Source organism: Larimichthys crocea, chromosome XIV (assembly GCF_000972845.2).
Source record: "Larimichthys crocea isolate SSNF chromosome XIV, L_crocea_2.0, whole genome shotgun sequence".
NCBI classification, from domain to species: Eukaryota; Metazoa; Chordata; class Actinopteri; family Sciaenidae; genus Larimichthys; species Larimichthys crocea.
In genome coordinates, this window is record NC_040024.1 from 2,596,203 (window position 1) to 2,608,102 (window position 11,900).

Genomic DNA, 11,900 nt, shown 5'->3' on the forward strand with positions numbered 1-11,900 from the left:
AAATATTTATTAAGGCACAACTTCTAATGTTAAAGTGTTACAATGTTCATGGTAGAGTTCTGTGATTTCCCATGGTCTGTGAATGCGTCTGAATGAATGCGAGAGCGAGGGGGCGGGGGAGCAGGTGAGAGAGCGCACGCCTGGGTGAGTCAGGTGTATGACGTACGGCGCATGAGCGAGGTTGATGTGTGAGACCGGAACTGTTCTGTTGGTTTTTTGTCGTGGTTCCGGCCAACAGTCACCGAGTCCTGGAACCAAACCGTTCAGCAATAAATGCAGGTTTGTTCAATAACGCCTCATCATTCATCACGTGTCCGGCTGGACGCTACAATAGTAACGAGTAACGATTCAGCACATGAAAAATGTATCGGAGTAAAAGTATTAAATTCATCAAAAATATGTAGTGCAGTAAAAGTAGAAGTTGGGGAAAAAAATAATACTCAAAAAAGTACAGGTACTGCATTTTAGTACTTAAGTACAGTACTTAAGTAGTTCTACTTCGTTACTATACATCTCTGCTCACACAGGGCGTGGATCAGCCGCGGCTCAGAAGCGTCCCAGAAGCATCTCTCCGCGCCACGGCGCGAGCTTTCCGCAGGATTTCTATTTTTTCCGCGAGCCGCGGCTAAACCTCGTAAATTTCAACAGAGCACTGCGCACCAGACAGGAAATCCGACAGAGAATCAACATAATAAACTTCCGCCCCCTTTCAAAATAAAACACAATACTCAGTTCATGTCGCTTATCACAACTTCACATCAACGTTACGTCATGACCGGTGGCACCAGGTGATCAAAGATCGATCAAAGGGTCTCAACGAGAGACTAATTGTTGAAGTGGAACAACACACAATCATTTATGACACAACAGATGCTTTTTATAATCTCCTCCACGTCGGACAAGCAAAGTCAGCTGTTTGTTGTTGTTGTTTTCTTTATACACTGTTTATCGCGGGGTCTCGGGTATGTCCAGGATTCTCGCGTGATCTCGTGATCTCAGGTGAATACGGCCGGCTCGCTCTGCTGCCGTTCCGCTGCCGCTCCGCCTCCTGTGTGAGTCCCGTGTTAGGTAAAACGAGGTCACATGTGGGCCTTGAGGTCCTCGGCAGTATTAACTGTTTGTCTTAGACTAGGTGCCACCATATCTCAACACTGTGGTGGCCACGGTTCAAGAGACCTATTGCTGCCTTCCTAGTCATAATAGATAGCTTGTTGTTGATGTTCCAATCTGCGTAAACAGACATCTGTGTCCAGACTAGAATATGCTGACAATAACACCTCCATGAATAAAAACATTCTCTTTGACTAATTCTGGGCGTGTAGTATTTGTGGTGTTATCTTGGGGTTTAAAGTCTATCCACCAGGATGAGTTGGGCAGAATGTGAGACCGACTCAGATGTGAGACTGACTCAGATGCTGACTGATGGACCGAAGGTTGAATGTCCAAATCAGAACCCTTTACACTGACAGTAATGCCCTCGCAAAATTCAAATCTTTTTGAATGAACAATAGTAGGTAGCGAGTCTAATGCACGTAAATCTGAGATCGTCAAATGGTTTTTACCATTTTCTGTGTCCAGTGTGAAGCATGGATTGTTCTTGAATTCTTCATAAAACTTGCCTTTTTCATCATAAACGTAGAAAGAAGAGATGAGTCGTGGTTTCTATCCCAGAGATTGTTTATACCAGTAATGGTTTGTACCAGTATAGGTTTGCCTTTCATAAAAACATTGTAAAGCCAACTCGTCTCCTGCGTTTTCTTTAAAAATCATGGATGTTGGGTCCTTCAGGTTAAAGACGAATCTTGAGGAACCATCAAGATGTTATCAGGGCAAAGTTGAAAAGCCAGCATCTGTGATGATTTGCACATCTGTGAAGGCACTATTAATGCTGAAAAGTACATCAAAGTTTTGGAGCAACATATGCTGCCATCCTGATTGACTTCTTTTTCAGGGACGTCCATCTGGAAAGACATGACAAGCCACATTTTGTACTTGTTACAACAGCCTGGCTTCATAGTAAAAGAGTGTACAAGGCTGACCTACCTTCAGTTCAGACCTGTTTCCTACTGAAAAAGTGTGACACTTTATGAAGTAGAAAAAATGACATCTAGGACTTTCGCCTAAGTAACTGTAAGCTTATATTATACTGTATTCAAATAGTATAGTTAAAAAATGACTGTGATTTTATGTATGTTTCATACTGTACATCATCCTAACTGTTTTGAAATATGGGTTGTATATTATCTGATCGCATAAGCAATCAACAATTGAGCCACAATAGCATCATATTTCAGTCTGACATAAGTTCAGACTGCACGAGTTACATACTTATTAGTTTCTGACTCTGGAAAAGTCTCAGTAAAATTGGTAAAAACTCTATCGATCTATCTCTATTTTTGAGTTTGGTCTTTAATATATGACTTTTAGCTCAAAGAGTGTACTTACAGTATAATGCTGTACTGTATCTGTTAGATCCCCATCAAAAGTGTGAATAAGAGGAAGAACATTAAAGCTGTGTACTATTGTGAAATTCACAACAAGCTTTAAATTCATAAAATGGGCCTGGACATCATCAAAAGCAGATTGTAATATAGTGAAGGCCTTGTTTTGCCGTAGATCTGATGGCGTCTCGATTGCATATTGCAGTTTTCATTTGGAATTGGATTATGTACATAAGCAGCAGGGGGGGGCAATGTTGATTCTTATTGGACCCTTCGTAAACCATCTGGGAAATCGATGTAAAACCATCGGCAACCTGAACTTTACCAGAATATGATTTGAAAAATAGCAATCATTAAGACCAATGGGAAGCACCTCGTTTATTAAAACATTATTAACAGCATTTGTAGCATTTTGCAGATCTACAAAGAGGGCAGCACAATGTGGCTTTTTACAATGTAATCTACTGACACTACAGCTAAAACAGTTTTTGTACAATGACTGTGTCCTGACCTCTATAGATGAAGGACAGTATTTTGAATGCACCTATTGTGAGTTCACCAGTGACTCTGCAGTTTTGTACAGCTAGAGCAGTTTGGATACAGACAATAGTTGTTTAGGATGCAAACATTTCCACCTTTGTGTTATTTTCTACTGTATCTATGCATGGAAACTGGTATGATTGATATTAGACAAAGATCATGGCCATGCATAAAAACAAACATAAGCTATGAGTAAAAAATGGGTTGAAAAGCATTAAAAAGTTGAAAATGGGTGAGTTAGGAAACTAAATGACTTGGTAAAGGTTAGAGAAATCTTGTTTTGACAGAAATCCAGTGGTACCTATAGGTCAACACATGAACACCCAAACAAAGTAAAGCATACATGTATCATGTCTAGTTCTACTGCTTTACACCGGAGTACACACATTCATCTCTGGTGTTGTTCCTCTGTCTTCTTGGTCTCTTGGGCAGGTTGACATTTAAAGCAGCATAATGGAGGTTGTCTTCGTCTCTGTGACCCTGGTAACATGATATGTAAAAGTCAATTAGGATATCGGTCATGACAGACATTTTGTTGGTTGATGTGCAATAAAAAGTAATCAACGGATTATGAAGGTAAATTTCACCTCTGCATTTGCTGTGGAGGGAGCTGATAATCTTGCTTGGCAGTCTAGTTGTGAAACACAAAAAAATGTTTTATTGAAAAGTTACATTTATTGAATACATGCTGTCAGATACAAAAAGTACCAGTTACCTGTACATTGGCACTTGTTTCTCTTGATCATCTTGTACAATGAGAACGCCAGTAAAACAACCAGGATGGTGGTAAATGTCAAAGCTCCGATCAAGAAATACACCAAGACAAGAGAGTCCACCTCATCTGGAGATGAACCTTTAGAGACATTACAGAGCTTTCATGATTGTCATCAAATTTAATTAACATGTATCCATCACTATTTAACAAATGAGACAAGCTTTGTGAAAAAACTGACTTACCTTCAAAGTCCAGCTTGGTCCCGTTTCCAAACAGTATGTGTCCACATGAGGCAACAGCACAGTAGTAGGTCCCAGCATGAGAAAGATTCAGGCTCTTCATCGGCAAGTTGTAGACACAGGTGTGTGTTTGTGTGTTGGGTTTCCTCTCACACTGATCATTCCTGCCTCCATGGGTGTAAATGAGTCCTGGATGAGATTCTTCAGAGTCTTTGAACCAGTAAACACTGTGTTCTCCATTACAGGTCCCAGTGTGTACTGTACAGTTCAGAGTCACAGAGCCTCCTGGCTGGATGGTCTCAGATGCCGACTCATGGATCACAGCTGGGATGTTTAAACCTGAACCCTTCACACTGACAGTGATGACCTCTGCAAATGTGAATTTTACTGAGGTATTTACACAATAGTAGGTAGCTGAGTCTAACGTTTGTAACTCTGAGATCTTCAAGTGGTTTGTACCATTTCCTGTGTCCAGTGTGAAGCGTGGATTATTTTTGAATTCTTCATAAAAATTGCCTGTGTCATCGTAACTGTAGAAAGAAGAGATGAGCCTTGGTTTCTGTCCCAGAGATTGTTTATACCAGTAATGGTTTGTAGCAGTCTTGGTTTGTCTTTCATAAAAACATTTTAAAGTCACCTTGTCTCCTGCGTTAAATGATAAAAAATCACTCTCCTGAAGAATGGATGAGGAAGATTTCAGTTCAGTCACCTGAGCTGAAGTGAAATATGAGACAAAGTCAATCCACAGTTACTTTAATGTGACAGAGTTTAGTGTAAATTATTAAATTAGAAATATTACAAACGTTTCAATGAGTAGGGATCATATATAAAAAGATAAAAACTGGAGCCATAAATACAGAAAACTCACCCATTATCCCCAAGAACAAACACGTCAGATAGAAGACAAACTTTGCAGATGTCATCGTGTTCAAATTGTTGTGTCGACTGAAATAATACTGACAGCGTCTCCACTCTTCACAGACAAGACTGTGTCTGATTGGTCAGCCATAAATAACTATGACGTGTATATAGGAAACATGGTCACATGCGCACTGCCACCTTTGATGTGAAGTTTGGTTTTTGTGGAGATTCACACAGTGAGAGATGGCTGCCATCAGATCAAACATGAATCTAATACATAGTTATGAGCAGATCATTATTGTTGATCCCTGATAGTGATATCAAAGTTCTTATTTCAAGCTGTAGTCCATAAACTAACTCTGTATTTTGTGCTGCTTTGAACAGACAGTCTATCTTTAAAAGGTTGAAAACCACCACACCTTCATACAAACAGTTACATCCCTTTAAGAGGAGGAGTCTAAGTATTGTTCTTTCTAAACATTTTATATATATATAATCTTTGAGGCTGTGCTTTGAGCTACATGCTCAAAAGGTGTTAGCAGGTATAATGTTAGCTTCATAACAGACAATTAAAAAAAACAAAGAATTTAGTCAAGCCTCTGTGAGGTCACCTTGCGTCCTCCATGCTAAATAGGAAAAGGACCATCTAGATTTTTACCAGGGCAAAGTTCAAAAGCCAGCACCTGTGATGTATGGAGGTTTGTAACATCTGCTTATGTTGCCACCCTGATTGATGTCTCGAGGATGTCCCTGCTTCATCTGGAAAGACTTGACAAGTCACATTCTGTATGTGTTACAACAGCGTTGCTTCATAGCAAAAGAGTGCAGGGACTAGACTGACCTACCTTCAGTTTAGACCTGTTTCCTACTGAAAATGTGTGACGCATTACAAAGTGCAAAATTTGACAATGAAGACCCTGGCCTGCACCTCCATGAATAAAAACGTTCTCTTTGACTAATTCTGGGCGTATAGTATTTGTGGTGTTATCTTGGGGTTTAAAGTCTATCCACCAGGATGAGTTGGGCAGAATGTGAGACCGACTCAGATGTGAGACCGACTCAGATGCTGACTGATGGACCGAAGGTTGAATGTCCAAATCAGAACCCTTTACACTGACAGTAATGCCCTCGCAAAATTCAAATCTATTTGAAGGCACAATAGTAGGTAGCGAGTCTAATGCGCGTAAATCTGAGATCGTCAAATGGTTTTTACCATTTTCTGTGTCCAGTGTGAAGCATGGATTGTTCTTGAATTCTTCATAAAACTTGCTTTTTTCATCATAAACGTAGAAAGAAGAGATGAGTCGTGGTTTCTATCACAGAGATTGTTTATACCAGTAATGGTTTGTATAGGTTTGTCTTTCATAAAAACATTGTAAAGTCAACTCGTCTCCTGCGTTTTCTTTAAAAATCATGGATGTTGGGTCCTTCAGGTTAAAGACAAATCTCAAGGAACTATCAAGATGTTATCAGGGCAAAGTTCAAAAGCCAGCATCTGTGATGATTTGCACATCTGTGAAGGCACTATTAATGCTGAAAAGTACATCAAAGTTTTGGAGCAACATATGCTGCCATCCTGGTTGACTTCTTTTTCAGGGACGTCCATCTGGAAAGACATGACAAGCCATATTTTGTACATGTTATAACAGCGTGGCTTCATAGTAAAAGAGTGTAAAAGGCTGACCTACCTTCAGTTCAGACCTGTTTCCTACTGAAAAAGTGTGACACTTTATGAAGTAGAAAAAATTACATCTGAGACTTTCGCCTGAGTAACTGTAAGCTTATATTATACTGTATTCAAATTGTGTAGTTAAAAAATGACTATGATGTTATGTATGTTTCATACTGTACATCATCCTAACTGTTTTGAAATATGGGTTGTATATTATTTGATCACATAAGCAATCAACAATTGAGCCACAATAGCATCATATTTCAGTCTGACATAAGTTCAGACTGCACAAGTTACATACTTATTAGTTTCTGACTCTGGAAAAGCAAGTTAATCAGTAAAATTGGTCAAAACTCTATCGATCTATCTCTATTTTTGAGTTTAGTCTTTAATATATGACTTTTAGCTCAAAGAGTATACTTACAGTATAATGCTGTACTGTATCTGTTAGATCCCCATTAAAAGTGTGAATAAGAGGAAGAACATCAAAGCTGTGTACTATTGTGAAATTCACAACAAGCTTTAAATTCATAAAATGGGCCTGGACGTCATCAAAAGCAGATTGTAATATAGTGAAGGCCTTGTTTTGCCGTAGATCTGATGGCGTCTCGATTGCACATTGCCGTTTTCATTTGGAATTGGATTATGTACATAAGCAGCAGGGGGGGCAATGTTGATTCTTATTGGACCCTTCATAAACCATCTGGGAAACCGATGTAAAACCATCGGCAACCTGAACTTTACCAGAATATGATTTGAAAAATAACAATCATTAAGACCAATGGGAAGCACCTCGTTTATTAAAACATTATTAACAGCATTTATAGCATTTTGCAGATCTACAAAGAGTGCAGCACAATGTGGCTTTTTACAATGTAATCTACTGACACTACAGCTAAAACAGTTATTGTACAATGACTGTGTCTTGACCTCTATAGATGAAGGACAGTATTTTGAATGCACCTATTGTGAGTTCACCAGTGACTCTGCAGTTTTGTACAGCTAGAGCAGTTTGGATACAGACAATAGTTGTTTAGGATGCAAACATTTCCACCTTTGTGTTATTTGCTACTGTACCTATGCATGGAAACTGGTATGATTGATGTTAGACAAAGATCATGGTCAGTTAGGAAACTAATTGATTTGGTAAAGGTTAGAAAAATCTTGTTTTGACAGAAATCCAGTGGTACCTATAGGTCAACACATGAACACCCAAACAAAGTAAAGCATACATGTATCATGTCTAGTTCTACTGCTTTACACCGGAGTACACACATTCATCTCTGGTGTTGTTCCTCTGTCTTCTTGGTCTCTTGGGCAGGTTGACATTTAAAGCAGCATAATGGAGGTTGTCTTCGTCTCCTTGACCCTGGTAACATGATATGTAAAAGTCAATTAGGATATCGGTCGTGACAGAAATTGAGTTGGTTGATGTGCAATGAAAAGTCACCAATGGATTATGAAGGTAAATTTCACCTCTGCACTTGCTGTGGAGGGAGCTGATGAATTTGCTTGGCAGTCTAGTTGTGAAACACAAAAAAATGTTTTATTGAAAAGTTACATTTATTGAATACATGCTGTCAGATACAAAAAGTACCAGTTACCTGTACATTGGCACTTGTTTCTCTTGATCATCTTGTACAATGACAACGCCAGTAAAACAACCAGGATGGTGGTGAATGTCAAAGCTCCGCTCAAGAAATACACCAAGACAAGAGAGTCCACCTCATCTGTAGATGAACCTTCAGAGACATTACAGAGCTTTCATGATTGTCATCAAATTTAATTAACATGTATCCATCACTATTTAACAAATGAGACAAGCTTTGTGAAAAAACTGACTTACCTTCAAAGTCCAGCTTGGTCCCGTTTCCAAACAGTATGTGTCCACATGAGGCAACAGCACAGTAGTAGGTCCCAGCATGAGAAAGATTCAGGCTCTTCATCGGCAAGTTGTAGACACAGGTGTGTGTTTGTGTGTTGGGTTTCCTCTCACACTGATCATTCCTGCCTCCATGGGTGTAAATGAGTCCTGGATGAGATTCTTCAGAGTCTTTGAACCAGTAAACACTGTGTTCTCCATCACAGGTCCCAGTGTGTACTGTACAGTTCAGAGTCACAGAGCCTCCTGGCTGGATGGTCTCAGATTCCGACTCATGGATCACAGCTGGGATGTTTAAACCTGAACCCTTCACACTGACAGTGATGACCTCTGCAAATGTGAATTTTACTGAGGTATTTACACAATAGTAGGTAGCTGAGTCTACCGTTTGTAACTCTGAGATCTTCAAGTGGTTTTTACCATTTCCTGTGTCCAGTGTGAAGCGTGGATTATTTTTGAATTCTTCATAAAAATTGCCTTTGCCATCAAAACTGTAGAAAGAAGAGATGAGCCTTGGTTTCTGTCCCAGAGATTGTTTATACCAGTAAAGGTATGTAGCAGTACTGTCTTGTACGACTTGTCTTTCATAAAAACATTTTAAAGTCAACTCGTCTCCTGCGTTAACTGATAAAAAATCACTCTCCTGAAGAACGGATGAGGAAGATTTCAGTTCAGTCACCTGAGCTGAAGTGAAATAAGAGACAAAGTAAATCCACAGTTACTTTTATGAGATAATTCATTATAAATCATTACATTAGAAATATAAGAAACATTTCGATGAGTAGTGATCATACATCAAAAGATAAAAACTGGAGCCATAAATACAGAAAACTCACCCATTATCCCCAAGAACAAACACGTCAGATAGAAGACAAACTTTGCAGATGTCATCGTGTTCAAATTGTTGTGTCGAATGAAATAATACTGACAGTGTCTCCACTCTTCACAGACAAGACTGTGTCTGATTGGTCAGCCATAAATAACTATGACGTGTATGTAGGACACATGGTCACATGCGCACTGCCACCTTTGATGTGAAGTTTGGTTTTTGTGGAGATTCACACAGTGAGAGATGGCTGCCATCAGATCAAACATGAATCTAATACATGGTTTTGAGCAGATCACTATTGTTGATCCCCGATAGTGATATCAAAGTTCTTATTTCAAGCTGTAGACCAGAAACTAACTCTGTATTTTGTGCTGCTTTAAATAAATACTTAGACTCCTCCTTTAAGAGGTGTCTAAGTATTGTTCTTGAAAGACTACTTAAAAAAAAAAAAACACTTTTCACACCCAAACCACAATAAACACTACACTAAGAATGTACAGCCATGCTAACTGCTCTTTACATTGATATATGCTAACATCAGCAAGCTAACAGATCCACAATGGTAATGCTAGAATGCAGGTGTTCAGCAGGTATGATGTTAACAATGCCAATTAGTTCTGTGTGTTAGTGTGACGACAGGCAATTCAATTTAAACATAAAAAAGGTATTCAAGCGTCAGTCAGATCAACATCATGAAAAAGAATGATCTGAGAATAAATGACATATATATAATGAGAGCATTCAGTAACAGCAGTCACCACATTTACACAAAGACTAAGTGAAACAGTAACAGTTATCATTAAAAACATCAGTAAGTAAGCTTTAATGTCCTTCAGAGGTTCTGACTTAAGTTCTTCCAGTTGAAGTGAGATGTTCACCACCTGGTGAAAAACTGTGAGTTGAAATAGTTTAACAATGTACTTTAAATTGAACTCACTGCACAATTGCATGGAATTCATGGAGTCCATCTACACTCCATAATATTGTTAGATCTCTGCACAAAGGGGACAAGGCTGAAAACCAACATTGCTAACCCGTAACCTTTGACCCCACAGGCAGCACTGCATTAAAAACCAACGTGATTATATAAAGAATGTTACTACATGGGCTCAGGAACACTTATGAAAATCTTTATTGAATATAGACAATAGCAGATCAACAACAGAGCTTGGTTCAGATGGACTTAGAGAAAGTGGAAGCCCACAGTACTAATTGTTTTTTTAAATAATGGATGTTGGGCTCCTCCAGGCTAAAGAGGAAAAGGACGTAGGATGTATCCGGCACAATTTATTAAATGAGAAAAGCTTTTTGAGAAAAGTATAAGAATCATTTCCATGAAGAGTTGCTATAAACTAAAAGATACAAACTGGAACAACTCACCCATTTTCCCCAAGAACAAACACGTCAGATAGAAGACAAACTTTGCAGATGTCATCCTCTTCCATTTCTTGTGTAGAATGAAAAGCATCTTTATACGTCCTCCACTCTTCATAGACAAGGTTGTGCTTCATTAGTCAGCCATAAATAACTGACCTATATAGGAAACATGGTCTCATGCTAACTGACACCTTTAATGTGAAGTTTGCTACTAGCAGATTGCTGTTATGGAATTTTCTATCCTTAGGTCACACAAGGTCACATGTGGGTCCTCGGCAGTATTAATTGTTTGTCTTAGACTAGGTGCCACCATATCTCAACACTGTGGTGACCAGGGTCAAAGAGACCTATTGCTGCCTTCCTAGACATAATAGCTTGCCGTTGACGTTCCAATCTGCGTAAACAGACAGCAGTGTCTCCAGACTAGAATATGCTGAAATAACACCTGCATGGGTAAAAACATTCTCTTTGACTAAATCTGGGCCTGTAGTATTTGTGGTGTTATCTTGGGGTTTAAAGCCTATCCACCAGGATGAGTTCGTCAGAATGTGAGACCAACTCAGATGCTGACTGATGGACCGAAGGTTGAATGTCCAAATCAGAACCCTTTACACTGACAGTAATGCCCTCGCAAAATTCAAATCTATTTGAATGCACAATAGTAGGTAGCGAGTCTAATGTGTGTAAATCTGAGATCGTCAAGTATTTTTTACCATTTTCTGTGTCCAGTGTGAAGCGTGTATTGTTCTTGAATTCTTCATAAAACTTGCCTTTTTCATCATAAACGTAGAAAGAAGAGATGAGTCGTGGTTTCTGTTCCAGAGAATGTTTATACCAGTAATGGTTCGTACCAGTATAGGTTTGTCTTTCATAAAAACATTGTAAAGTCAACTCGTCTCCTGCGTTTTCTTTAAAAATCATGGATGTTGGGTCCTTCAGGTTAAAGACGAAACTCGAGGAATCATCAAGATGTTACCAGGGCAAAGTTGAAAAGCCAGCATCTGTGATGATTTGCACATCTGTGAAGGCGCTATTAATGCTGAAAAGTACATAAAAGTTTTGGAGCAACATATGCTGCCATCCTGATTGACTTCTTTTACAGGGACGTCCCTGCTTCATCTGGAAAGACATGACAAGCCACATTTTGTACGTGTTACAACAGCCTGGCTTCATAGTAAAACAGTGTACAAGGCTGACCTACCTTCAGTTCAGACCTGTTTCCTACTGAAAAAGTGTGACACTTTATGAAGTAGAAAAAATTACACCTGAGACTTTCGCCTGAGTAACTGTAAGCTTATATTATACTGTATTCAAATAGTATAGTAAAAAATGACTATGATTTTA

At 39.0% G+C, this 11,900-nt stretch overlaps 3 protein-coding genes across 5 annotated transcripts in view; 1 reads left to right on the plus strand and 2 right to left on the minus strand.

Annotated features, from left to right (window-relative positions):
* LOC104937123 (prostaglandin D2 receptor 2) overlaps window positions 1-11,900 on the plus strand; it is a 170,862-nt gene that overhangs the window by 107,438 nt on the left and 51,524 nt on the right. The window lies entirely within an intron of this gene.
* LOC109140682 (immunoglobulin kappa light chain-like) lies at window positions 2,813-5,046 on the minus strand. Of its 2 annotated transcripts, none has more exons than XM_027287956.1 (5): window positions 4,804-5,046; window positions 3,939-4,649; window positions 3,697-3,822; window positions 3,569-3,612; window positions 2,813-3,461 (listed from the first exon to the last, which is right to left on the minus strand). In XM_027287956.1, exons 1-5 carry the CDS (start codon window positions 4,856-4,858, stop codon window positions 3,342-3,344), a joined length of 1,056 nt encoding a protein of 351 aa, XP_027143757.1. In that variant the 5' UTR covers window positions 4,859-5,046; the 3' UTR covers window positions 2,813-3,341. The 2 variants fall into 2 exon arrangements, with proteins under 2 accessions (XP_027143757.1, XP_027143756.1); XM_027287955.1 differs by having other exon boundaries at window positions 3,697-3,834.
* LOC113747628 (immunoglobulin kappa light chain-like) lies at window positions 7,285-9,272 on the minus strand. 2 transcript variants are annotated; one of them, XM_027287948.1, is made up of 5 exons: window positions 9,187-9,272; window positions 8,315-9,034; window positions 8,073-8,198; window positions 7,945-7,988; window positions 7,285-7,837 (listed from the first exon to the last, which is right to left on the minus strand). In XM_027287948.1, exons 1-5 carry the CDS (start codon window positions 9,239-9,241, stop codon window positions 7,718-7,720), a joined length of 1,065 nt encoding a protein of 354 aa, XP_027143749.1. In that variant the 5' UTR covers window positions 9,242-9,272; the 3' UTR covers window positions 7,285-7,717. The 2 variants fall into 2 exon arrangements, with proteins under 2 accessions (XP_027143749.1, XP_027143748.1); XM_027287947.1 differs by having other exon boundaries at window positions 8,073-8,210.